At 38.9% G+C, this 26939-nt stretch overlaps 1 protein-coding gene across 1 annotated transcript in view; it reads left to right on the top strand.

The window, feature by feature from the left end:
• The window catches only part of LGR4 (leucine rich repeat containing G protein-coupled receptor 4), a 100413-nt gene that overhangs the window by 68954 nt on the left and 4520 nt on the right, over nt 1-26939 (top strand). The window contains exons 3-17 of the mRNA XM_036109490.2: nt 5282-5353; nt 6595-6666; nt 13575-13790; nt 14660-14731; nt 16453-16521; nt 17656-17727; nt 18107-18178; nt 18561-18629; nt 20128-20199; nt 21290-21355; nt 22070-22141; nt 23875-23946; nt 24243-24368; nt 25194-25309; nt 25561-25644. Coding sequence (XP_035965383.2) covers nt 5282-5353; nt 6595-6666; nt 13575-13790; nt 14660-14731; nt 16453-16521; nt 17656-17727; nt 18107-18178; nt 18561-18629; nt 20128-20199; nt 21290-21355; nt 22070-22141; nt 23875-23946; nt 24243-24368; nt 25194-25309; nt 25561-25644 — 1322 coding nt within the window. The remainder of the gene's footprint in view (nt 1-5281; nt 5354-6594; nt 6667-13574; nt 13791-14659; nt 14732-16452; nt 16522-17655; nt 17728-18106; nt 18179-18560; nt 18630-20127; nt 20200-21289; nt 21356-22069; nt 22142-23874; nt 23947-24242; nt 24369-25193; nt 25310-25560; nt 25645-26939) is intronic.

Below are 26939 nucleotides of genomic sequence, written 5' to 3' on the forward strand. Positions count from 1 at the left end.
CTAGACTTGTTTTAATTTTGTGTGATCATGTGCACAACCCAGAGTGTGTTGCGATAATACTGTTGACCAGTGGATTGGTGTTCCCGTGTTTAAGGTCCACCCCCTACCCTTCCCTAAGAAAATGTACTCTCGGCAGATGTTAAGAAAGAAAATTGTTGCCATAGCACTTTAAGATCTAGCCAAGTAGTTCTTTCTTGTTAGGAGAGTGAAGGGCAGTAGGGGAGCAGAAATGAAACAAGAGGAGAAAACATGCAGAAAAGAAGAGATAAACAGTAAGCTTTCCCCACTCTTTTAGTAGCAGTCGAATCCAGACTCCTACCAGGGCTTAGCTGAGGCATTACAGCAAATACCAAGTGTCTGCTATACATAAGGTCCCACGCAAGAGAATACAAAATGAATATGACTTGGTCTCTGCCCATAAGGGACATATCATACAACTTAAGGAGATGTGACAAGTTTGTAGTGACTAGAGGCAAAAGAAGATGTGCCCGATGAGAGCTTTGTCTAAGTACCAGTGGAATCAGAGGAAGCTGATACCATGATGGTTTCATACTTGTGGTAGTATCCAACTTGGATAGTAATGATGAGTAATGATTCACTTGGCAGAGACTGGAGTCAGAGTATTTCAGGCGAAGGAAGTGTTATGAGCAAAGAACGGTGGAAAAGCATGGTGTGCTAAACTGTAGGACACAGGGAACGTTGCGGAATCAGGTAAGAAAGGAAGAGAGGATCCGTAATGAAGTTCCAGCTAAGTCAGCAGTGGAAAAAAGCTTTGGGAAAATGCTCAGGGTTGTGCTTTTTTAAGATTTAGCTCTTATAGTATTATAATTAAGTGGTTGAGGCAGGAGTCTTGTGGAGGTTCATGGCAGTAAGCCGGTGGAAGGTGGAGGGGAATTGAGGGCTTAAGCTCAGGTGACAGCAGGAAGAGCAAAAGATTGAATGGGTTGAAACCTTGCAAGGAGGCTCTTGGTCTTTGGAGACAGGAACTACAGGGTATAGATGAGAAAGAAGTGATGCCTGGGACCCTGTACCCTTAGCACACAGGAAGTTATACCTTGTTCACCTTTCTGTTCTTACACTAATGATTATTTCCCCCTTAGGTCTTCACAGCCATTGGAAGAACAGTAATAGTAGATATCTATATATCCTCATTTAGCAAAATGAAAAGGTTTTCTGGGGCCAGCCAGTACATCCTCATGAAGTGAGACTGAGAAAACTGTTGGGTCTAGCACAGCCAAACCCAGGTATAAAATTGGAAGTGGCTGGTCTTTGCTAGTAGAGGACAACTGGGGACCCTTCCTCAGGACCAGCCACCTCTTTTTCCATGAGAGATGCTTTAAAAGAAGCACAACCAAGAATACTCTATGTCCTAAGTAAAGTCCCAGTGGTTTAGGGCCTGCCCTCACCCTGGGGGCACTCAGGGATCCCATCCTTACCCCCTTTCCCACTACTGTGGAAAAGGATGGCACTGTTGGTCTGTTGGAAATTCCTCCATAGTTGCAGTTCTGAGCTCCTAATGCCATTGTCCCTGCTTGTGAGCTCCAGTCTACTCGGGGGGAGCTGTTGGTACTCAGAACAAGGCTATTGCCCAAGTCCACTCTGTTCCACCTCTCTGGGAATTATTTCCCAGCCTCTTGGTGACACACCAGAGGCACTGACGTGAATAAGCATTGAAGCTAGCCAGGCAAGAACTGGAATTTTGGCTCCTCCATTTCCCTTCTGTGTGCCTTATGCCACCCAGCCTCTCAGGGACTCAGAGAAGCGGGGCCGTAGCAACGAGATGATTAAAATGGAAGAAGGTCTGTAAACCATGTATCTCGGTGCCTGCAACTACTGCGGGCTCATTACATAGGTTTCTTTTCTTTCAGAGTTTTTGGAACTTTGTCCCTAACCCTGTTACTTATTCACTTTGCTCTCTTCTGGATCTGAGGTTTTGGATGTGAAGCATCCCCAGCATCTCCAATAAGAAATACAGGTTCATGTAAGAAGCAAAATGGGATGAGACTTTGGGCCGTGCGATTGCTGGATCTGTAGAGCCTTTTCCAAGCTGTTGTGTTTATTAATCATGAACACAGCAGCTTGGGAAGCATGGGTTGATGCATTCCTAAAGGCTCCACATGATATGTTTATTCTAGTAAGAAACGAAATAATCGCAGTAGTGTATGGTAGTGTGCCTTCTTACTCTGCATTATCACCATCCGCTGCATCCTCCAAGTGTTTATTTCTCCAGATAGTGGGCTTGTATTTCAGGAGAAATTGTATGCAGAGAGCTCATTTGGTTATTTCTATGAACAATAAGTAGTGGAGAAAGAGAGGATACTTTTTGAAGTTAGGTTACTTTAGTTTTCCCTTGGCTTATAAAGGGGGCAGAGATTTGGGAAAAGGCAGCAAATATATCTTGGCTAATGTGGTTAAACACTCTCTTCTGTTGACAAGTATAGGTAATCAGGCGCTCTACATTTTGTCACTTCCTTTGTTATTTTATAAAATACTCTTCTTTCATGAGCCCTAGTATAATAAATTGAACTCCTCAAGGAAAGCCCATAGATATGGGGACATTAAAAACTAATATTAGAGACAAAAAATTAAGAATCCTACAACAAGGGATGCCTGGGTGGCTCAGTCGGTTAAGCGTCTGCCTTTGGCTCAGGTCATGATCGCAGGGTCCTGGGATCAAGCCCCGCATCGGGCTTCTTGCTCAGCAGGGAGTCTGCTTCTCCCTCTGCCTGCTGCTCCCCCTGCTTGTGCTCTCTCTCTATCTCTCTGACAAATAACTAAATTAAAAAAAAAAAAAAGAATCCTACAACAATTTCAGTCTGTTTATAGTGTTTGTCTTTTAGTAGACCTGAGCGCTTTTTTTTAATCCTTCTTTTTTAAAAGATTTTCTTTTTAAGTAATCTCTACGTCCAATGTGGGGCTCAAACTTACAACCCTGAGATCAAGAGTTGCTTGCCCTTCCAACTGAGCCAGCCAGGTACCCTCCCCCTTTTCTTTTAAGATTTTATTTTTGAGTAATCTCTACACCCATCAGGGGCCTAGAACTTATAACCCAGAGATCAAGAATCACATGCTCTACCGACTGAACCAGCCAGGCACCCTAGACTTTAAGGCACATCTTTCAGATAACTTGGAAGAACAGTCATAGTCACCTGATTACTTGCAGCCCTGCGGGGGAGAGGGCTATTGCCCCTTATGGTAGAATTCGATTTTTTTTTTTAACAATTTGATTTTTTAAAATGTGATCTTTTAAACACTCCCATTTCAGCTGTCAGCATTATCAATTGAATCTTAGTGAATCTGGCATAGAAAGGCCCCTGAGAGAGCTTGCACCGAGCCTGCACTAAGGTAGACTGTGGGATGCTATGGCATTGGAATGGCGAGCATTTTCGAGGGGGAAATTGTGAGAAAAAAGTTTCTGACTAATGAGTTGACACGTTGGTGGGTAATAACAGAGTTGTGAGATGCATGCCCTGTTCTGGGCACTGTTTGTACTTGACCTACAAGACTAATGCGCAAGAAACAACTAATAGAATGTAGCCTGTGGTTAATTATGAGTTCTAGTAATTTACACATGAGGCATGTTCATGAGAACTGAAGTCTTCATGGGAAGTAATGCTGGAGTTGAGTATTCAAGGAGTGAAGGTGAGGTTGTGAGGTGAAGCATTTAAAGACAAGTGGTGACACTGTCTAGTCTAGAACCTAGAGGATCGCTAAGGAGAAATAGTTTTAAATATTTTTAACCCTCAGGAGGTATTAAAACTGCCTTTTCCAATCCCTCATTTTACATATGGTGAGCCCTAGGAGGTAAAAAGCCAAGAGACTGGTGGTACAAAGTAAGCTATTTTGAGGCCGGATTTTGGGAAGGCTTGAAAGGTGTTAGGGTGCCTTGTGAGATCAAAGTGTGTGGTGAGAGGGCTTTTTAGGAGGAATTTCATTTAGGGGCATAAACCCTGTGTTACACCTGTGGTGTTGCCTGAGAAGTCAGTGTTGTGATCTTTGCTACTGAAGAAATAATTCTATATACTCATTCTTGGTTTCTGAGTCCTCTGGTTCTCCACCTGCATCCTACATCCCCCCTCCCATACACACCTTCAGGGCACATTTCTATGTTAATGATAGGTAAGGATCAAATATTGTCCTTTCCAGGGCTATTTGCATTTTAACTGGGACAAAGAGTTCCAGAGAAAATGATGCATCTGAATGGTAGAGTTTCAGACCTCAGTGACTTCAAATGAAGGAGCTTTCCTTGTGTCCCTAAAATCAGGGTGTATAAGAGGAGCGTAATAAGAGGAAGGTGGGGTGGGGAGCAGAAGTCTAAGAAGAGGATGTCCTATGCCTGGCGCTTAGTAGACACTCCTATTTGTTAATGAATGAATGAAACTTTTAGTGAATGAGTGAATTGATGAATAAGGCTCCAGGGTGCAGGGTACTTGCAGAGAGAAGAGAAAGGGATGAAAAAAGAACCTTTAAAGGAGGAATTAATATGACTTGATGACTATGCAATCCTAAGAAACAAGGAGGGAGAGAGCATTAAAAAAAAATTACAGATACAAAATCTTGTTGCTTGAGAGAGTACCCCTGGTGAAACCAGGAAACTGGGACAGTCCTGTGTTTAACATATGGGCACACAGCTGTCATTTCTGCGTCAGTGCTTGGAAACCTTCCTTCAGTTCACCTGTTTGTATATGTGTGTGTGTGTGTGTGTGCATATATATACACATGTATATGTATGTGTGTGTGTATATACACACACATGCCTTTGCTTGGAAAATTATGCTTACAGTGACTTTCACTTTTTGCTTCCCTTTTGCACAGAAAATGCCGCCCTTGGTAATGGAGAGATAACAGGCTGACTTGCCTCCAGAAGGCATTCCTCCTTAACAGACTGGTTTGCTCTGAACGGTATAAACACTCCTGCCTGCTGACCAGTGGTCTGTATTTATGAGGCACTTGGAAAACACTGCAAGCTGCAGAGAGTGACCATGAATAGCAAACTTAATTTGGTTTAATGTGTTTTGGCTTGCTTGACCTCACCAGAATAAAAATGTGCCTGTTTGAATTATTGTATTGGGAGTTTAAAAAAAAATTCTAGAGACATTTATCTCATTGGAAGAATCTTGGGATTGCTTTAGCAAAGGTTTAAGTCCATGTTTAATGTCAGATAGACTTGAGAAATGTTTAACATAGATCCTTAATCACAGATTAGTTTATTGTGAGTTCTGAATTTTTAAGAGCCTAAATTACTTTTTTTTTTTTTTCTTGCTACTTTTTTTCCCCCTAGACGATTGGCTGGCAACGACCTTTCTTTTATCCACCCAAAGGCCTTGTCTGGGTTGAAAGAACTCAAAGTTCTGTAAGTAATGCAATTTTAGAGTTTCACAGCTGGCTGTGTATTTTCTTTTTGCATAGTCAACATGCTTGGAGCTAGGGTAAGCACAGTTTCTTTTAGTTCAGGATTAAAAAGATTTAAGGAGTGGCCAATGGGTAGTGTGGGAGGCGAGGGTTGATTTAGGCAACCTTGGGTCTAGATAACAAAAGTTAAAACTCTAAATAATAGGTGTTCTGACCTTCAGTGCATTACAGTTGAATGTATTAGGCTTTTTGTGGGGCTAATGGATTGAATCAAAATCATATTTAAGCTCTACTGGTAGAGTTTTGTTTCTACTTATTGTATAGCTGTAAGAACTTCGAATTAGCTGATTTAAAGGGAAAAAAGGCTTACAAAAGCTCAAAATGTTAAAATCATTTTAAAGCTAAAAGAAATTAAGATGCCTATAATTTAGAGAATCTGTGAGGGACCAGGAAATAAATTCCTGGCAGTGGTTTAGGGGTTTGGACTATGGCAGATTAGGGGAACAGGTAAACTGACTGCCAGCCCCATTTCTGCCACTACTTTGCTGGGTAACCCTCTGCAAGTCACCAGACTTCTCTGGGTCAGGGAGTTATACGTGGCTTTTACCACTCCATTCTGTGGTTATGATTCATGTCAAGAAGTCATTTTATTAATATGACTAGAAATGGCTTTAGGCAAAAATAATAAAGATTTCATTTTTAGTACTGATCTATGCCTCTGTTCTACAGCTCCTTTCTGCTCTGCCCCTCCATTCACTGAGGGCATGTCCGCTGCTCCTTAAGACCTCAGGGTCTGCTGTCTTCTTGGAAGAATTGGCTCGCCTAATGCCCATATTTCTGGGCTCTGCTTTATTCCAATTTGAAAAGGCACTAGGGATTCCAACAGGTTTGCTTGTTATACCTCTCAGTTAACTTGCTATGCTTCCTAATTAACAGTCCCTAGGGTGACGAACATTAATTAGGGTGCCTTAATTCCTGAGAGTGAAACACCCCTGGAAATGTACATTACCAGGAGGTCTGTGTGAAGAGATGGCTTAGGGATAGCAGCTTAGGTTTCATTTCTGGATTTATAGCAAATGCTTCTTGCTTTTTTGCAGTTTTCTTTCCTTGGGTGCTCTCCACCTTGATCTCTCCCCCTTTCCTGCCATTGGAAATATTTTTTGGATAGAAATGGCTCTGAATTCTTCTAAGAAAAAATAGTAACAATTGCTTGTTATTCACTAACCAAAAATTTCCTTCCAGAACCCTGCAAAACAATCAGTTGAAAACAGTACCCAGTGAAGCCATTCGAGGACTGAGTGCTTTGCAGTCTTTGTAAGTAGCTTTTTGGTTTTCTGTATTCTTGAATCATTAGTAGACCACTCTGGCTGCTAAATGTGTAAAGAACTGGAAGCCCAGGAAAAGGGGAGATTTAATCTCTCATCTGGGATAAAATTGGAGATGGCCAGGTGCTGTTATCAAAATGCCCTTTGGTGAGAGAGAAGGAGGTGGTTCAGTTTACTCCCTCTCTTGTCTCAGATGCTGGGAGAAAAGTCACAAGCATACACGGCTAGGTATAATTCCAGGAGCTTTTATATGGCAGGTGATCTTCACCTCTTTAGAACCAGAGTTATGTGTGTACAGAAGTTCTAGTGTCTTATGCCATGATGGTCACAGTTACAGAGAGGTTTCTGATTAGGCGGTAATGATAATCAGAACAGAGTGATTATAATTCCTCATCTGTGGACCTTGAACTCACAGTGGGGGTGGTAACTTGGTCTCTTGTACTGCCTTCTTCCCAAGTTTTTCTTTTTGAGGAGAGTTTGGTTTTATGTGGAGTGTTCAAGATTTCAATTCTTGGTTTTTACCATGTTCAGATGCTTGGTTTTTATTAATTTCAAAAGGTGTTTTTTTTTTTAAGATTTATTTATTTTAGGAAGAGAGAGAGAGGGCGAGCAGTGAGAGTGAGTAGGGGGAGGGGCAGAGGCAGAGGGAGAGGGAGAGAGAGAAGCCCAAGTGGACTCTCCACTGAGCCCGGAGCCCTACAAGAGGCTCCGTCTCACAACCTGCAGATCGTGACCTGAGCCGAAATCAAGAGTCATACGCTCAACCAACTGAGCCACCCAAGCACCCCAAAAGTTTTTCATATATCACTTCACTTTGTCCTTTTTTGCATTCTTTCGTGTGTGTGTGTGTGTGTGTGTGTGTGTGTGTGTATATGCGTGTATATGAACCTGGAGGACAGTGGTCACTGCTTCCACTGTTTTGATACACAAACCCCATACCTCCCTTCCCCCTCCGGCGGGGCCGGTGCTATCACCGGGGCCATGAAAAATCCATGGAAGATTTTGAAGAAACAACCAATTTTTATATTAAATAAACATATTTGTTAATGACTAGAATGAATGTTATAAACTAGTGCTGTTAGGACTACAACTTTAGTTTTTCTCATCTTTGGGATTGGAAGATCCAGTTCCTCTGTCTCTTCCGGAAAAAGAGTAAGAAGCACTGAACTGATGCATGTGGTTATTACAATTTGCTTTTTGCCAAGATTAAGAAACACTGTTAGCGTATTTATCAGGCTTGTCTGGTTTGGGATCCCCACTTTGCCACTTCCTAGCTGTGTGAAGTCGTTCAAGTTATTTAAAATTCTCCATACAGTAGTATGCTCATTACTTGCCATATACTTGAATGCATGAAAAGCACTTGTAACAATATCTGACATGCAGTAGGTGTTCAAGAAACATTTGTGGAATCTACTAATAGTAATAATGATATATTTTATCAGTGCTTTCTTCTGATTTTTAGTTTACCCAATTTACATAACTAGGTGATGGGAATGTTTGAAAGTAATGAAAAAGTATTCTTTCTTTTATTTTACTTTTTTTGAAAAAGCATTCTTTAAAACAAGGAACTTGGTTAGTTTGTCATTCTACTAGAATAACAAATACCAATGTATATTGTTTCAGCTCATGTCCTAATTCCAAATACAGGGGGAGGAAGGTGTAGTTTGTGAATGTGTGGCACTTTGACCACCTGCAATGCAGACCCGTAGGCCATATCCTAGAAGTAATGGTATTTTCTCTGTAAAGGGAAGATCTAGCAAGCTATATTTTTAAAAATTTCCCCAGGAAATTCTCATGTGCATGAAAATTTTGAGAATCACTCTGAATAAAAAATTGTAATAGTTAGCACATGTATATGTTCTGGATTACAAAATTAGGTTTTAACTATATCATGTAGCTGTGTAATCTAATCTGTCCCATATGTTTTTTTTTTTTATTGCCCTTTGAAATAACTTTAAATGTATGCTTTTGTAGGAAACGCCTATAGTAGAAAACTTGATTGAAAATGGTTGAATTGCTTGTCTCTGCTTGCTGATATAAAACCATTTTTTTTAAAGGTTTTATTTATTTATTTGACAGAGAGAGACGGCGAGAGAGGGAACACATGCAGAGGGAGTGGGAGAGGGAGAAGCAGGCTTCCCATGGAGCCCGATGCGGGGCTTGATCCCAGGACCCTGGGACCATGACCTGAGCTGAAGGCAGATGCCTAACGACTGAGCCACCCAGGCGCCCCTAAAACCATTTTTTTAAAGATTTTATTTATTTATTTGACAGAGAGAGCACAAGCAGGGGGAGTGGCAGAGGGAGAAGCAGGCTCTCCGCTGAGTGAGGAGCCAGATGCAGGGCTCAATCCTGGGACTCTGGGATCATGACCTGAGCCAAAGGCAGATGCTTAACTGACTGAGCCACCCAGAAGTCCCTAATTTCTAGTTTAAATAGAAGTTTAATTTAAGGTAGAAATATATTATAAATAGCTAATTTTGCCACAATGCCAAGTTGTGGAACATAGGATTCATTATTTGCCGTAACTATTTGAGTAGACTCTGAGTAGACTCCTTCAGTGTATCAACTGGAATGAGTTCCTTCACAGACATGTGACTGTGTCACCTCTACACACTTTCTGACCTTGGACAGATGTACACAGAGGGAGCCATTTTACCTCTCTCAGAGCCAAATTCATTAGATATTTTAAATAGTCATTTTCTTGTGCTTCTTCAGAATTCATTTTACTTCAAGAACTTAGTACAGAATTGTTCTCATTTCCCAAGACTAAAATGATCAAAATATTCAGTCCTTTTGTCTAGTTGGAAGGTTGAAAAAACAAAGCTAAAATCTTTGAGTTTTAGAACAGAAAAACTACCAAGAAAACATACAAATAGATTGTGGTCAATAAGCACATTAAAGTCCACATGACATTTATTGATAATTCAGATGATTTAAAGTGTTTTTCACAGGTTTCTCCCTCTTACATAATATTTTAAAAAAGCATGTTGTGCTCATCACTCATGGAGCGAATTGCATAGTTTAAATTACCTCCAAAATTGGGATGGGGGTGGGGATGGGGGTTGAGAGGAGTCAAAGCAAACCATTTTTTTTAAAAAGGGCATTGGGATGTTTTTATCTGCATCAGAAACACAAGGAGCTAAGTGTCAGGCCTGTTTTGCTTAAGAAGGAAATGTACATGGGTTTGTTAGCATAGTGGGTGTAGCAGTCAAGTTAGATACAGTTGAAATTCTGTCAAGGTGTAAAACAGTCTTATCGGCACTTGAGTTCAGTTTGCAAATCTGATCTTCAGACCCGAATTACAAGAAAGATTTCCTTGTGGTTCTGAAGTAGTGCTTATAAGGAGCAAAGTTCGTTTGGGGTTGAAATTGACCAGAAGTGGTTTGATGCCAAGTGTGTGAGGATGACTATAAAACCTGAAAGTGAATTGTCAATGTTAGTACAAAGGTAGCACAACAGCCTTCCACAAAGCCACGAAAATGGCTAAAGCATTATCTGAACAGGCTATTAAAATGACATGTCAGGATTTGCTCCACTGGATTCTTTTTCCCTTAAATTAGATCACACTTCTATTGAATGGTAAAGGACTATTTCAAAGACTAAATTTCCTAGGTTTTCCACAATAATGTATTATCTTAACAATTTATACTGGTAACAAAATATAACACTATTATGTATACATTACTGGTAAGTTAGAAGTAGAGAGAAAAAGGGAAAGCTTTTGATTACACAGAATAGAACATGTTGATAACAGACATTCATCAGTAAAATCTGCATATGGGATTATTTGTTATTGTAATTTCATTTAGGGCAAGAAAAAAAGTATCTTGAGTCTCAGTAAGATATAAAACAGGCTTTTGAGAATAGGGAATAGAAGCACATTTTAAAGACAAAAATAGTAAGGGAATTCAGTTAATACAATGTTAGCCTTTAACAACTAAAGTACACTTAAAGTAATAGTTCTTTCTTGCCGGGTGGCATTTCAAGGGTACATTACATTAAACAAGCCCACGTTATCTACCCACATGTGAGGTATCTGATGCTATTCATGCATCTACTGAACCAGTGATAGTATTTTCTTGGTCTCTTAGTTAGGATGAATATTAAATGTGTAGGTTATTGGTACAAAGCCGTAATTCTAAGACAGTTTCTCCGTGAAACATTCATCTTGGTGTAGGGGCAAACTCTTTACATTTGTGAGTGTGCCCCCAACATCCGCATGTGAATTGAGGTGTAAGGATTAACCACTGAGTCACCACAAATCCTTTGCCTCATTTAGCTTCTTATTTAAGTGTCTCATTTTTCCAGAGTTCTTCCTTTTGATCTCTTACTTATGGGTGACTTTACAATTTGGGAAAATTTTTAGCACAGGGGAAATTGTGTGTTTATTGTTGTATTACTATTTTGCATAGAAGATAGTTTCATTACTATCTTAGCTCAAAACTTGCCTGGATATCTTGCCCTAATCTAAGGCCATCTCTTTTCTATGAGTACATGGTACAGAATTCTGCAGGAGCATAAGTGGTGTATATAATACTGAAATTATGCTTAAAAGGTACAGATGGCTATCTTTATAGTATTTTACCACATCTTAATGAAACACTTTTATAGAGAGGGCTTAATTTCAGTAGAGTTTTGTGTGCATATGTGGGTGAGCCTTGCTCATTATTTTGTTGAATATGAATGCACATTATCATCAATAAGATAACATAAGCAATTTAAACTTTTGAACTGCTCTAATGCTGAGAAACTGGAAAGGAACTTCAATTTGTACAATTAAGGTACAAATCCAAACCCCTTGCCTGGACTACCAGGTCTATATAACTTGGTCCCTATTTGCATCCCCTATGTCTCCCTGGACCCTCCACACCTTCCTCCTGTGTTCTGATCACTCTGATCTTCTGGGAGTTGCTGGGACCACACCGCACTGGTTTCTGTTGAATCTCTGCCCTCTGGATTTCAGTTTGAATAGCAGCTTTTTAGAGATGCTTTTCCTGACCAGTGCATTTTAAGTAGCTACCCTTCCCCCTTAGTCCCTGTTAGTCTTTATCTCAGGACCCTGTTTATTTCATAGCACTTCTTAAGTTCATGTGTTAATCACTTTTAAAGTGTATTATATTGTGGGTCATTCTCCATTAGAATGTCAGTCTCATGAGGATAGGCCACATGTATGTGTTCACCATTTTTATCTTTTGTGCCTAACAAGATGCTCAGTTTAGATGTGTTGAATAAATTGCAGATAATTAAATCAACTACAAGTAGAATTTAATTGCATTAAACATTTAGTTACATTATATGGTTGATGATATGTCCAGTGTCTCTCTTTCCCTGAGTGGAAGTTCCTCAAGATTGTGAATTGTATGCATGTGTGTGTGTGTTTGTGAAAGAGAGAGAGAGAGAGAGAGAGGAGGGAGAGAGAGAGAATACTATCCACACATTAAAGCAAATCTCCTAAGCAGCTCCATAGCCAGGACTTTGCCAGTCTGTATATAAAGGATGCCTGTCTCTTCTCAGGGGTGGGTGCTAGAGAGTCTAAGGAATAAACAGCCTAAAAATGTCTGTTCCTAAATGAATTCTTAAGTTAGCTGCTCAGTTCCCTGTGCCGTCCTTTTTAGTGCTTATCTCGACTTTATCAAAAAGAAGCTACCATCAGATTCTCACCAGGACCAAGGGTCTTTAACCCCTGCTAATCTGAGGCTGGAGCAGGTGGTTGGGTGCAGGGCTCAGCATTTGCCTGGAGGGGAAAGGGGCAATTATGGCAGGCCTGAAGCTGGAGCCGCATAAGGCAGCAGAAGGCATAAGCACCCCTCTAAAAGTCAGAAATTCCTGAACTCGACAGCTGCCAAAATCCATGTCTTTAAAAATATGCTGTCATTTTGACTTTTCACGTTTTTTGTGTTCCCTGATTTTCACCAAAGAAGTCCACACCTGGAAGGTTTGAATTTAAGTAGTGAAGCTATATCATCAAGGGATTCATGAAGACAGTTGTGATTTGCCTGGCCTTCATCATATTGATATCAGGTTGTTTTTGTGTCAAAAAGGGATTATTCCAACAATTATGCCCAATTACACCGACAATAATACTTAGGACATGATTTTCCAGATTTTTAGATGGGGACTTAATTTTAAGTATGAGTAATCCTATTAGCAAGGTGTCTTTAATTCCAGAATTTTGGGAAAAATTAAAAGAAACCCTAAGGCCACAATAACATTGACCAGAGTAGCTGTTTAGTTTTTCCTGTGGACAGTTTGTCTTTTCTTAGTAACTGTTAATTTTGAACTTGGTGCTAAGAGAAGAGGAGAAGGTTATTTGACCAGTACATGACACCTATAGTTTTAACTTGCCTGGTGGTGTAAGAAGGATTGTTAATAATCTCTTGCTGTAAACAGTTTTTGGGGGTAAATATTTCCTTATTTTTTCCCCTTCAGTTCCAAGTCAAAATAGCGGTTAAATTTAATATCAGATATTAGTTGTGATGTAAAATTTTAAGGACAGTAGCTTATTTACTCAGCTTAGTTTCTTCTCTTGTTTTGTACTTTTGATTTAAATAGATTCTGAAACATAAAATTCTAGCTTGAACTTTCTGAGAGTTTTCTTTTTTTAAAAAAAAAAAAATCGTTTTGCTATAGTTACTCTTAGTCAAAGATTCTTGAGAGATTGAGATTTGCATTCATCCCTTTGTTATGTAGGAAGGGAAAGAACGGACTTCCACACTATGATCTTAGTAAAGTTGTTAGAGTTTATGAGACTTTCTAGAGAAATTGAAGACATAAGGACTGCCATGACTGGTTATTTTTGTAACTCCTTTCTGTTTTGAAAACTGAGAGTTGTGTGTGATTTGGCTCATTCTGCTAGAATTCGTTCCTGAACATGGTTGTTTCTGTTTCTGTCAGGCGTTTGGATGCCAACCATATTACCTCAGTCCCCGAGGACAGTTTTGAGGGGCTCGCTCAGTTACGACATCTGTGGCTGGATGACAACAGCTTGACGGAGGTGCCCGTGCACCCCCTTAGCAATCTGCCGACTCTGCAGGCGCTGACCTTGGCTCTCAACAAAATCTCAAGCATCCCTGACTATGCATTTACCAATCTTTCAAGCCTGGTAGTTCTGTAAGTATCCGTCCCTTTAAATACCATATATCTGTGTGAATTAGAGGGCAAAAGCAGATTTCTTGTGACAAATTATTATGAAAGTACCACACTTTTGATTATGCTTCCGAAGAGATACCTGTTTGGGGGAGTTGCCTTTTTTTTTTTTTTAACAAAATTAAATGTGCTGACTTTTTAAAATACAAGATAGGATAATTAAAAAATTAACATCCAATCACTGTTGAATCTTTCTAAGATATGTGGCCTTTTGTAATCATAAGAAGAAATTGGGACACTCAGCAAATATTTGGACAGCTTTTACTTGTGTACCAGCAATGCATTCGGTGTTAAAAGAAGGGGCATTGTTTTAGGAGCTCACAGAGAATAAGTTTCAGTGATATTTCATGTTTTGACCAATTTGTCTGCTCAAAGAGTATATGATTCTCTGTGTTTTAATCTTTGAAAACTTGGACATAAAAAAATGGCATTTCTTTTAAAATCTGTTACTCACTCTCACTGGTATAAGGTGATGCGCTTCCCTCCATGCTGGTTCCCTCACCTCCTCATAGGGGGAGCTCACCAAAAATGTCACTTCACAGAGTGAAAGGCTCACCAGAGCTTTTCTTCTGATATGGGTAAATAGTAAAGAATCTTCAATGTGCATACCATTTTTCCACGAGAGATCCTTTCCTTTTCCGTTGGCATTCCATGTCCAGTGAATCCGAGTCTGTGTAGCCTAGATCAAGAGATACGTGCTATTTGTTGTCCATTAGTCTAAAGGCTGAAATGTTTAACTACATGGTTCCTTTAAAAGACAATTTAGACACATAAAACATTATAATAGTTGCTGTTGGGTGATATAAAAGTCATTTCGATGCTTTTTTCCATAGGCATCTTCATAACAATAAAATTAAAAACTTGGGTCAGCACTGTTTCGATGGACTAGATAACCTGGAGACCTTGTAAGTTGATTTGTATTTCAGATGGTTACGTTGTGATATTGATGCAATTTTGTATTTCCTTGCAGAAAAGGGAAAAATAATGGTCTTGAGTTCAATTCACTATTATTTGGCTTAAATACATGACTAAATTCTTGCCATCAAATAACACAGTTGGGAATACTAATCTCGGTTTATGGCTAAAAATTGTGCACAAGTTTAGACTTCATATTTCTTTCAAAAGTACGTGTAAAATGCGGCTCGATCTGCCGGGCTGTCTGTCTACTTTCTCAAAAATTTTGGTATTGTTAAAATGTATGACAGACAGTTTTGGAACATTGAGCCTTATAAAATTAATTCTGGGGAAAAAAATCTTTTTTTGTTTTTTTCCATGATTTCATTTGCCTTACCGAATTATTAACCCTAGGTTTAAATATTTTCTCTGCATTCTTATATGCTAAATGAAATAAACTTTTCCATTTTGCCTAGGATACTTTTATTGTTATTTCTACTACTTAAAGTATTTGGGAATACTGGCTGTTTCAACTGCACATGGCACCACTGAGCAAAAGACATCATGCAGCTACGTGTAATTAAGAGTAGGCTCTTTATTAGAAGATTTATAGTATTTGCTATTGTGGTATAATAAATAATTCAGAAAATGTCCCAATTAATTAGTTGGGTTAGTAATATTTGGGAATGCTCAGGGTTTGTAATATTTTGTTGAAGTGACTATTCTGGTTAGCTGTCAGTTAATGAGAAGACTTAAAATCTTTTAGTTCTTTATTAATCTACTTTCTTGTCTAGACAACCAAAGGATAGGGAACATCAATGGCTATTTGAAGGTTGAAGCTCTTGAGGAAGATAGTTCCCAGCTCAGTTCCCCTTTACTAAGTATATAAATACCAGTGTACCAGAAGACTAGACGGATCTTCTGATACTAGACTATGTATACTCTTCCAATTATATGAAAATGAAACCTCTTCTTCCCAGCTAAATTTTTATTTGCCATTTTTCTTTCTATGTAGAAAAGAAAAACAAAATAGGTGCCTAAAGAGCTGGGTCTTTGATTTTATGTTACTCTCATTCTGAAATCAACCATGATAATCATATGCCAACATGCTATTTAGGTTATAAAAGAAATTAAAACTTAAACACTCAAAATTAAGACTTTTTAGTACAGATCAGGCTTTTCTCTCTCCTAATTAATGTAACATTTTCAACAAATTATAACCTGCTTCAAGACAATAATTGTGGGAAGCCATCCTGGTCCTTCCCCTTGTTCATACTTATCTCCGGTCATCCACCTGATAGTAGGGCTGAGGTCAGCTGCCCTCATGCCAGAATTTCAGGAAGTCACTCCAAACCCCAAACAGAAACCTTGGTTTCAGGCTATTGTCATTCATAAATGGATATTCCATAAATTCTGTTTTATGGTGAATTTCCCGAGAAACGTCATTCAGATGACTTGTTTATTTAATGCACCAATAATATGTGATTGAGAATTCCTTAACCTTGTAAAATGAACTTAAAACAGTCATAGATGAATTATGATTCTTTTTTTCTATTCAGTATTCTATGAAAAGGTGTAAGGTAAACCACAGGGTTTTAAATGGCCCTATGGTTGGTGAGGAGAGATTCCCATCCAGAGGATATAATTTTTTAGGAATACATTTGTACCAAAATGCCTTATAAATTGTGAGTACTCTTTAGTGTTCTTACATGTTTCCCCCTTTTTTTTCTAGGGACTTGAATTATAATAACTTGGGGGAATTTCCTCAGGCTATTAAAGCCCTTCCAAGCCTAAAAGAGCTGTGAGTATTGTTTTGCTCTCTCAATGCCTTAGTATCCTTCGAACTCACCACTTAATGTTCCAACAGTGAGATTTGAAAACTTCTTTGCTCCACTGCATATATCACAATACACAGACACACATCTGATTATACAGACTGGATTATGTTAGTTAGCGCAGACAGTTTTGAGCCTGGATATCTGTACTCGGCTCCATACTGCTGAAACAAGAGCCATAATGTATGGTCCTTGCCAGTTAGGAGCTTGGAGACTTAGTGGCACTGGGGAGGCTGACCACGTAAGACAGAGAGCAATTGCTAGGTAGAAATAAGTGCTAAATGAAGAGGGTAAATGAATCATTCCAGAAAAAGACCTCACTGAGAATTGGGGTCATTAGAAAAGGTAGTGCTAAAGAGAAAGAATTTGACTGGAGTTAAAAGGGTAGATGTGTGTGTGTGTGTGTGTGTATTTATTGTAAAGATTTTATTTGAGAGAGAGAGAGAGAGCGCATGCACATGAGTCGGGGGAGGGGCAGAGGGAGAGAGAGAATCTCAAGCAGACTCCACGCCCAGTGCAGAGCCTGATGCGGGGCTCGATCTCACAACCCTGAGATCATGACCTGAGCCACCCAGGCTCACAACCCTGAGATCACTTAACCAGCTGAGCCACCCAGGCACCCAAAAGGGTGGAAATATTTAAATAAATGAAATTGCTAAGGGAGCATTTGAGATGTTGGCTTTGTCAAGGGCAGAGATAGGAATGTACATGGCATCACGGGGCTGGTCTGTCATGTCTTGACAGTAAATACTCTGAAATACATTGCTTAAGGACTAAATGCAGGTGACAGGAATATGGAGGTTAAAACACCTTATGATTCTCACTCATGGTCTAAAGTTCTTTGTTGACAAAGCAACCGCTCAGCGTGTATGAGAGACCTGAGAGATATCAGGTTAAGCCATGGGTTTAAGAAGAATTAGGAAATGGTCCTGGAAAGGATGAGATGGAATTGAAACTTCAGTTTCCTCACACTTTCGGAATTTTCATGTAGTTGTTATCAGTTGTGTTTCACAGAATACTGAACAAGGCTAGATATTCAGGTTTTAACTTATTTCACAAGGGGACATGCGTTTCAAAATATTTTTCTCCTCCCTCTTTAGGTTATTTCATAGTAATTCTATTTCTGTTATCCCTGACGGAGCATTTGATGGCAATCCACTCTTAAGAACTATGTAAGTAGTTTTGAATGTTTTTTTTTTTTTTAAGATTTTCTATTTATTTGAGAGAGAGAGAGAGAATGAGAGAGAGCATAAGAGGGGGGAGGGTCAGAGGGAGAAGCAGACTCCCCACTGAGCAGGGAGCCCGATGTGGGACTCGATCCTGAGACTCCAGGATCATGACCTGAGCTGAAGGCAGTCGCTTAACCAACTGAGCCACCCAGGCACCCCTGAAGGTTTGTTTTAATATAGAATCATATAAAGCATGTCTGTATGATGCCAGACATCTCGATGAAGAATGGAAATTTTAGATATATGGACTTTGTGAACATAGATGTAGTGTTGGATGGGTTGTGAACATAGGAAAACTTTACTTTTTTGGGTATTTTTACAGACATTTGTATGATAATCCTCTGTCTTTTGTGGGGAACTCAGCATTTCACAATTTATCTGATCTGCATTCCTTGTAAGTATTATACACATTTTATTTTTTAATTTTTACTCATTTTTTTTAGTATTATACAAATTTTAAAACATACCTGAATATTTATGCAGTTGCTTTAATAGAAAACTAGAATATATTATTGTAGCTCCAGAAGACAAAAATCTTCTATTTTTTTTTTTTCCCTTGGGCGAAAGTCCAAAGGACAATTCTGAAGATTTATGATGGTTCTTATTTATGTGAATACTTGGCTTAATTATCACAGTTTCAGGTACATTCAAGAAGTGAAGCTGATTTTATTTTTACGTATAGTAGTACTAATTTTAAAGTATTTAAAAAATAAAATGAAAATATTATCCATGAAAATTTTTTATTTTAAATTGTTTTCTCTCCCAATTTCTTAAAGAGTCATTCGAGGTGCAAGCATGGTACAGCAGTTCCCCAATCTGACTGGAACCATCCATCTGGAGAGTCTGTAAGTGCAGATCTTTGAAGAGGGATAGTGTAAATATAACGTGTGGGCCTGTCGGCAGGGTGCCAGTGCTTTTTGGCCATGATGCTGGGTTTGTGTTGATTCCCGTAATCTCTCTTTGTCAATAGCATGCATGGAGATGGATATATATATTGGGTTTGGGCTCAGTCAGCTCAGGTAGAGGATGGCCTAGTATATGGATATTTTATCTGAAAAGTTCACTGAAAATATAAGGCAGTAAGTAAATGCCAAATGCGAAGCAGTGCTTTAGGAATTCAGAAGTGGGGCAGTTGATACAGAGTATTGGAGAAAGCTTTAGGGAGGCGGTGTAATGTTTTCAAAATTGAATACTGTCAGGTTTCCCAGAGCTGGGGCTTTTATTTAGAAAGGCAGGATTTAGTAAAATGGGGAATACTGAAAATTTCCTCAGGGATGGCATACAGATGCTCATATATAGCTAGAATTCCATGTGTTTAATGGAATGCGGTGTGATATGGAGAAATTTGGAAAATCATTTGGGTCACAGTTTTAAAATGGCAGCCATTAAACACTGAACTTTTGGTTATGGCAAATCTTCCCAGTGGATGGTTTGTGAATGGGGTACAGATGGATCCAAGCTTTTGCTGACCTCAGCCCTCCAGATAGCCAGAAAGAGCCTGAGGTGGCTAAGGGTCTCCAGCCACAAGGAGCCTTACCAGAGTAGGTCACATAAATGTTATGATTTTCACATGTGCCAAGATGTCAGGAAAAAGGGATCAGGAAGCACTGGGCTCAGGAGTTTAAACTTGACTGTTAAGGTAGTTTGGATGTGTCTAGTACATGGCAGCAGGTGGTATGAGGAAGGTGAGAGAGACTAGAGATGGGAAGGACCACAAGGAGGCCCTGGGAATAATCCCCTTGCTAAATGAATACCTTTAACACCACTGGCGTTCCTCTGGGTGGCCTGCTATTCCTCCACCCCTCTCTGCAGCATTCCATGCGTGATCTGCATAATAGCAGTAAAAATGAGGAGAGGGTCATATGCTGGACACACCACAAAGGAGGAGAGCACAGGAATTGGTATTGACTGCAGACAGGAACATGGAAAGGGAGGGAGGAAGAGAACATTTCAGAATGGTGAGTTAGGTTGGCTAGGTTTGGGAGGCAGGATGCCAAGTTGGCTTTGCACGTTTTGGGTATGAGGTGGTTTTGCAGGTGATTATAGTCAGGCTGTGGCTGTGGATTAGTGTTTTTCTGTTGGTCCACATGAGAAATCAGCCTCATTGTCTGGACAATATTAACATCTCGTGTCACAAGCTTTTCTGCCTTACTGTGAAAATGAAATCCATAATGGAAGCTTAACCCATTTTCCTACATGCCTGACTTGAAGGAGTAAGTAGGCAGTGGGATACACAGACTTTAGTTCATAGGCAAATTTCTGTTTCTTTTTCCATGTGAGAATAGCATTTTGTTTACCATCTCAGCTTGAACCATTTCTTAGATGAACATTGTTTTTCCACAGGACCTTGACAGGCACAAAGATAAGCAGCATATCCAGTAACTTGTGCCAAGAACAAAAGATGCTTAGGACTTTGTAAGTTGGGTCCCTTTTCCCTTTTTATACTTTTTCTTTTATGAGCGTCACATATATTGTTTTATTTTTGATAAGCTATTTGCATTAGCTGATTTTAGGGTAGAATTATGTCTTATTTGTTCCCTTTATGGAAATGAGCAGGTGTTTTCATGATCGGGGTAGGTAATGTTTATTTCAATTTGGTTTTAGGGTGATATATATGTCACATATCTTGGGACTTTTACTTTGAACAAAGTAAAACCAGACTAGGCTCTTCCTTGGTATTTTTCTTATCTGGACTCCCCAGGAGTGTCAGCTCTCCATGTCTTTCTCTTTCATCCATAACCTAAGCAGAGCCCAAATCTTTCTTGGGTCAGGAACCAGCTAAGCATAGAGCTTTCCAAAAACTTTAAACTATCCTGGAAATTAAAAGTAAATAAAGGATGTAAAAATGTCACAAGAACAAACAATTAAGTTACTAAGCTGTTAATAAGTATTCAGTGGAGAGAGATAGTAACAAAATAAGTGACTGATTGATGAAGTAAATCATTAAATGTTGTAGAGTATCAAACATAGTGACCACTACTGAGGAAGCACTGCAGTGGGATTAACTGAGAGTTATTGAGTCCCCGTATTTGATTTAATATAATTTTTTTTGAAAATGTGAGCTATGCATACCACCTCTCACAGCGTTATAATTAAATAACAACATAGAAATTGTTTATAATATAAATATTATAAAAATGTAAAAAACCACATAATCTACCACTTAGATGTAATTTTATATATTTTCCATATTTTTATATTTAATTTTATATGCTTAATGTTTTTAATAATTTTACTTAAAAATTGAAAAAACATTTAAATGTTTTAAATATATTTTATATTGTCTATACTCAACACTATGTACTTGAAGTTTGCAAATCGTAAGCCTGCCGTATCCCTGAGGTACTCTAGAAGCTTACAAGTCTTAGAAAAAAATAGTGGCTTTTCTTCAGCTCTCTCTTTATTACAGATCTTAGTGCTGCTTTCAGTCCTTCTGAGTATAGCTCTTCTAACTTAGTGTTCTGATGACATAGAAATTAATTTGTTAATTTTTTGTTGTTTTAAGGGACTTGTCTTACAACAATATAAAAGACCTTCCAAGCTTTAATGGTTGCCATGCTCTGGAAGAAATGTAAGTTGGTCTTTGACTTACTCTTTTTGCTGTGGTTTATTGTTGATTCACTGAACGTTTCCTATTTTAAATAATGGCTTTAATATTAAGAAATTAGAAACATTAAGGAAATAGATGCATATAATCAGGTGTTCCTGTGAATGAATGTCAAATTGCACTCAGCATGGTCATGCAACCAGCATTTCTTAGGTACTTATGAGGCATTTTGGGAGACATTATAGGGGGAGGGCTGTATATACAAAAAACAAACAAAAACTGTTCTTGGCTATTGAGGGAAACTAAACATGGATGCCTGCTGTGTACCTATAAGCTCTGGTGGCAGTTGGTTGGGAGAAGGGAGAGGAAGACGTTAATTCTCCCGTTCCTGATCCCTTTCTTCCTCTAGCCTTTTTTCTACAGTACTTGGTATGGTTGTGTTGTCCTGGATCCTTTTTTACCATGTTGTCTTCCAGCTCTCCTGAGTGGGGTTGTTAAGGAATTTAGATAGTATACATTAATTCCCAGTATAATTTGGGATGGATACCAATTAGTCTAACCCTTTGGTGTTATAGACGAGGAAGTAGCAGCTCTCTTTACTTTCAATAAGATCAATCAGTGTTACTTATGAATGAGTATTTAAACTTAGAAAAAGTTGAAGAAATGTTATCTTTCAAAATCAAAAATAATTTTCTTTTTTTCCTCTTTTTTCTTTCATTTTTCTTTTTTTTTTTTTAGTTCTTTGCAACGTAATCAGATCCACCAAATAAAAGAAGGTACTTTTCAAGGCCTGATATCTCTGAGGATTCTGTAAGTTTCTTTCTGATTATTAGAAACAAATACAGTTTTTGTCCAGTTATAAATTAATATATCATTACAATTCCCATGATAGATAAAGATACAATTTATTATGTGTAAATATTGTTCAAATTTTACCACATGGTACTTTATCGATAATCCACTTTCAGTATTTTTTTTACCTTAGCTTTTTATTTAGTATCTTTTACCTTAGCTGATTTATGATATTGTATGTTGGTAGTGAAAAAGCATAATGTGTATAACCTGAGAGATGGAGCTTGTTTGTTTTCTTGTCATACTGATGAGGTTTGCCAATCCATTAGGGCAGAGGTAGGCAAACTCTAGCCTGTGGGCCAGGTCCAGCCTGCCTCCAATTTTTATAAATTAGGTTTTCCTGGAACACAGCCATGCCTTTTTGTGTAAGTGTTGTCTAAAGCTGCTTTCACCATACTATGGCGGAGTTGAGTAGCTGGGAGTAGAGACCATATGACCTAGAGGTGAAAATATTTACTATCTGGCCCTCTACAGAAAAAATGTGCTGACCCTTGTGCTGCGGTATGTATCGTCACAAATATAGCTAATATGCAGCAGAAGCACTCACTGGAAAAAATGTATTTGTATTTGAGTGTGTATTTGTGCCAAATACTCTCTTAAGCACTTGGGGATAGAGAGGTGGCTAAGACAGGCCTTGTCCCCGCCTTCACAGAACTTGAGTGCAGAAAACACAATATGCTAAAATAGTGACCATTTTTAAAATACAGAGAAAATTAGAAAATTGAAGGTGAAGTGAAATTACATATATTGAATCCTATCTTCCAGTAGATCCCCAGTAAGAAACTGAAAATGCTTTCTACTAGGGAATATGTTATTGGAGGTTGGGATCTTTCCTGCTTTCTCCTAGGGAATATGTTATTGGAGGTTGGGGTCTTTCCTAGTGTCTGACAGTCTTACTGGGTGGGGGGTCTGGGCAGTAGCGAGGAAGGGGACTGGCTCCTAGCTGCCATCACTTCTAGAGCACTGGTAAGTGACAACAATGAAAAGTTGGCCTTTTCATGATTTGGAACCAGGTTTGTCCGTGGTTCTGTGATCTGGGAGACGTGTAATGGAATGAATTTATCCAGCCTTTAAATTTCCATGAACGCTCAGTTTAAGTGTGGTTGTGTGGTTGCAGATTATTTCTGTTCTTATTAATTCTGCAAGATCAGAATTTCTCAGGGTGTGTTTCTGAATATGGTACAGCTTTGGTGTTGATAGGATTTTTATTTCCTGCTTGGGAAAGAATGATATCTGAAGCCCTTCTGGAATGCTCTTGTTTACATATTGATTATTTTGTCTTCCCTCGGGGCCTTATCACTGACCTTTGAGAAGGCAAATAGTATGAAACCTGTTTTTATTTTCAGCTTTGTCAGGAGCTGAGTTTTTCCTCGCCTACTAAATAGTACCAAAGGTTATATCGTATCATTTATGTTTTTGAACTGGTACCAGAATGATAAGGTGGAGAAAATTCACAACTGTTTTGAAACAGATGCCAACTAGAATTACTGCTCCATGGAACCCATTCCAAGAAATAGATTTTTGTGAAGGGGAGGGATTCAACATAAACATCAAGTTGTTGTTGGGCAAGATGAGTAAGATTCGTTATCTTATCAGAGCTACTGTGACTACCTCGGATTCCACAGTGTGGTCAAAGTAACTCCAATTTGAGTTTATTTGAAAAGATTAACATGCTCCTCTTGTAATTGCAGAGATCTGAGTAGAAACCTGATCCATGAAATTCACAACAGAGCTTTTGCCAAGCTTGGGTCAATAACTAACCTGTAAGTTGATGATTTTATGCAGTAATACCATGAAAGAAATGAATAGTCTACAGAAACTTGTGTTTTAGCATTGTACTTTGGAAATATTTTTCTGTTCAGTTGCTCCCTTGTGTAAATGCTAAGTTGCATTCATATCGTTAATGCCTTCTTAGATGGCAAGATGAATACCAGATTTATTGTTTCAGCACACCCGAACTTCCCCGTAGAGCTCTAATATTTATAGTATTTATACATGTACGGATGTTTTGTGTAACTTGCATCCTAGGAGTTAACTGGAAGTCTCATTCACATTTCAGAGATATAAGTTTCAATGAATTAACTTCATTTCCTACGGAAGGCCTGAATGGGCTAAATCAACTGAAACTTGTTGGCAACTTCAAGCTAAAAGAGGCCTTAGCAGCAAAAGATTTTGTTAATCTCAGGTGTGTTTTTGCTTATTTTTCTTTTTTGTTGAAGTTATGGTGGCCCCCTAAATTATAGAGTATGCTAGTTTTTTGCTGTGGTTCCCAGATTCTCTGGGAGGCTATAATTTAAGAGTATTTTCTACCTCAGTCCTCACAAATTTGGTAAAAAATAGAACATGAGCATTATTCCATAGTTTCTGAGAATATGAATTGGAGCCTTGAGACTGTCAGAGAGAGAACATAGCCGTTCATCAGACTAGCTTTTTATATAGCAGATTTGTCATTAAAAATGTGGCAGGAACCACGTAAGTGTGAACCTACAGAAAATTGACACAATGCTCTAATACTTCATAAAGACATTTGATACAGTAGAGATAGGGCTTGGGGATAGTACTGTGGGAGAAGAGAATAAATACGCTTACTATACTTATGTGAACAAAGTACATTCATTTAGCGGTATACAGTGGCAAAGCATCTGGGACATTGATTTTTAAGTGAAACTACCAGTATCATATGATAAATTGGGCATGGTTAATTCATGTATAAAAGGGGTCTGATAAGATTTCACTTTGAATTGCAGTTATTAGTGCTAGATTTTAAATATGGTTTGTTTTAAATTCAGTTTTTAAAAGTATATCTTATATGAAAAGAGAAAGTCATGGTGTCATCTGATAGGAGAGTTCTTTTCACAGATGAAGAAACTGAGGCTAATGACCAGCTTTTAAAGCATGTGACAGTCAGGTCTTTTGACTCCTGGGGCTCTTAAAGATGGAAATACTTTTTACAAAACAAAAGCATGTCTGTGGAGTTGTTATTCAATGTAGATTTTACCATTTTTTCCAGGTCTTTATCAGTACCATATGCTTATCAGTGCTGTGCATTTTGGGGTTGTGACTCGTATGCACATTCAAACACGGAAGATACTAGCCTCCAAGACCACCGTGTGGCAAAGGATAAAGGTGAGCGCATGTACTTCTAAAATAGAACACTTTTGATGGCATTAATTCAAGTCTCTGCTATTGTGATCATTTGTGAAGGATAAATATGAAATATGTGAGAAAATGGCATTTACTGTGTTACTGGCATCTTTGTTAGGAAGCCTCATGCAAGCTGAACTTACATCCTGTACAAGAGAGAAGATTGCAGAAAAGTGTGGTTCTTTTCAATTGCATAAAGCTTGAATTAAACACAGTTTATGTTATATATTCAGGTCCCACTGATGTAGCAGGTGTCACAAGCAGTGCGGAAAATGAAGAACATAGTCAAATAATTATCCACTGTACACCCTCCACAGGTATGCCCAACACATTTTGCTGCAGGTTCTTGCTTTAAATGAACATTAGGCAAATATATCTGAAATGTGTGGGGGAAAGATAGGATTTTTCGTAATAGGAGTGGGACTAGATGATGTCATAAGGCCTTCTGCCTTAAAGTGTGGTCTGTGTACCAGGAGCTTAGGCATCTCTTACAGAATTTCAGTCCCAGACTCATTACTTGGAGTCTTGGTGTTAACAAGCTTCCCAGAGGGTTATGTGCATTCAAAATTGAGAGGCAAAACTGAGCACTTCTTTAACTCTAGGACTAGTTCTAGAAGTTACTGATCTGCAAGGATTTTTAGTGTTATCCTTTTTTTTTCTTAAATGCAACCTTGCTTTTCCTTTTCTTTCTACTTCATTTCACCAAACTTTAGTAGACTTGGGAAAGTTACCTAAATGAGACCACATATTTAGTTGTGAGGTAATGTTGGATTAGGCCTCATCTACGAGGGAAGATGGATTTGGAATTTTACTGTAAAAGGAAAAACAAATAATTGGCTAACTTGTATGCTGTGAAGTAGGTTTTTTTTTTAAGATTTTATTTACTTATTAGAGAGAGAGAGAAGCGAGAAAGCACAAACAGGGGGAGTGGGAGAGGAGAAGCAGACTCCCCATTGAAGAGGGAGTCTGATGTGGGGCTTGATCTGAGGACCCTGGGATCATGACCTGAGCCAAAAGGCAGCCGCTTAACTGCCTGAGCCACCCAGGTGCCCCCTTTTTAAAGATTTTTTATTTATTCATTTGAGAGAGAGAGAGCACAGCAGGGGAGAGGGCCAGAGGGAGAAGGAGAAGCAGACTCTCTACTAAGCAGGGAGCCCATTGTGGGGCTCGATCCCAGGACCCTGGGATCATGACCTGAGCTGAAGGCAGAAGCTTAACCGACTGAGCCACCCAGGTGCCCCAAATTGTGAGCTTTTTAAGGGGCTGTGTTTGTATTCTTTTAATACTTAGTACAGTGCCTATGTAGCGAATGAGCTTAAAGTGACCAGATGAGAGAATGGAATTGGCAAGAATCATTTCAGTTTAGGCAATGTATTTTGTCTAGTTTCGAATAAATTGTTGGGAGTTAAGAGGGTGCAGCTTGCTCACTGGCCTTACTGGGGTCCTTGTGCTGGAGGATGTACATAAGGAGCTGACAACCCAATGAGAAGGGAACAGCTTTATTAAAGGGGAGACTAGACCTGACCAGGCAGGGATTCTGTGTCCTCCACACTGAATTTAAACCTTAGTCGGCCAGGAGGAACGTTGGTCTGAACTCATCTCTCCAGGCTGC

Source organism: Halichoerus grypus, chromosome 11 (assembly GCF_964656455.1).
Source record: "Halichoerus grypus chromosome 11, mHalGry1.hap1.1, whole genome shotgun sequence".
In the NCBI taxonomy this organism is placed as follows: Eukaryota; Metazoa; Chordata; class Mammalia; order Carnivora; family Phocidae; genus Halichoerus; species Halichoerus grypus.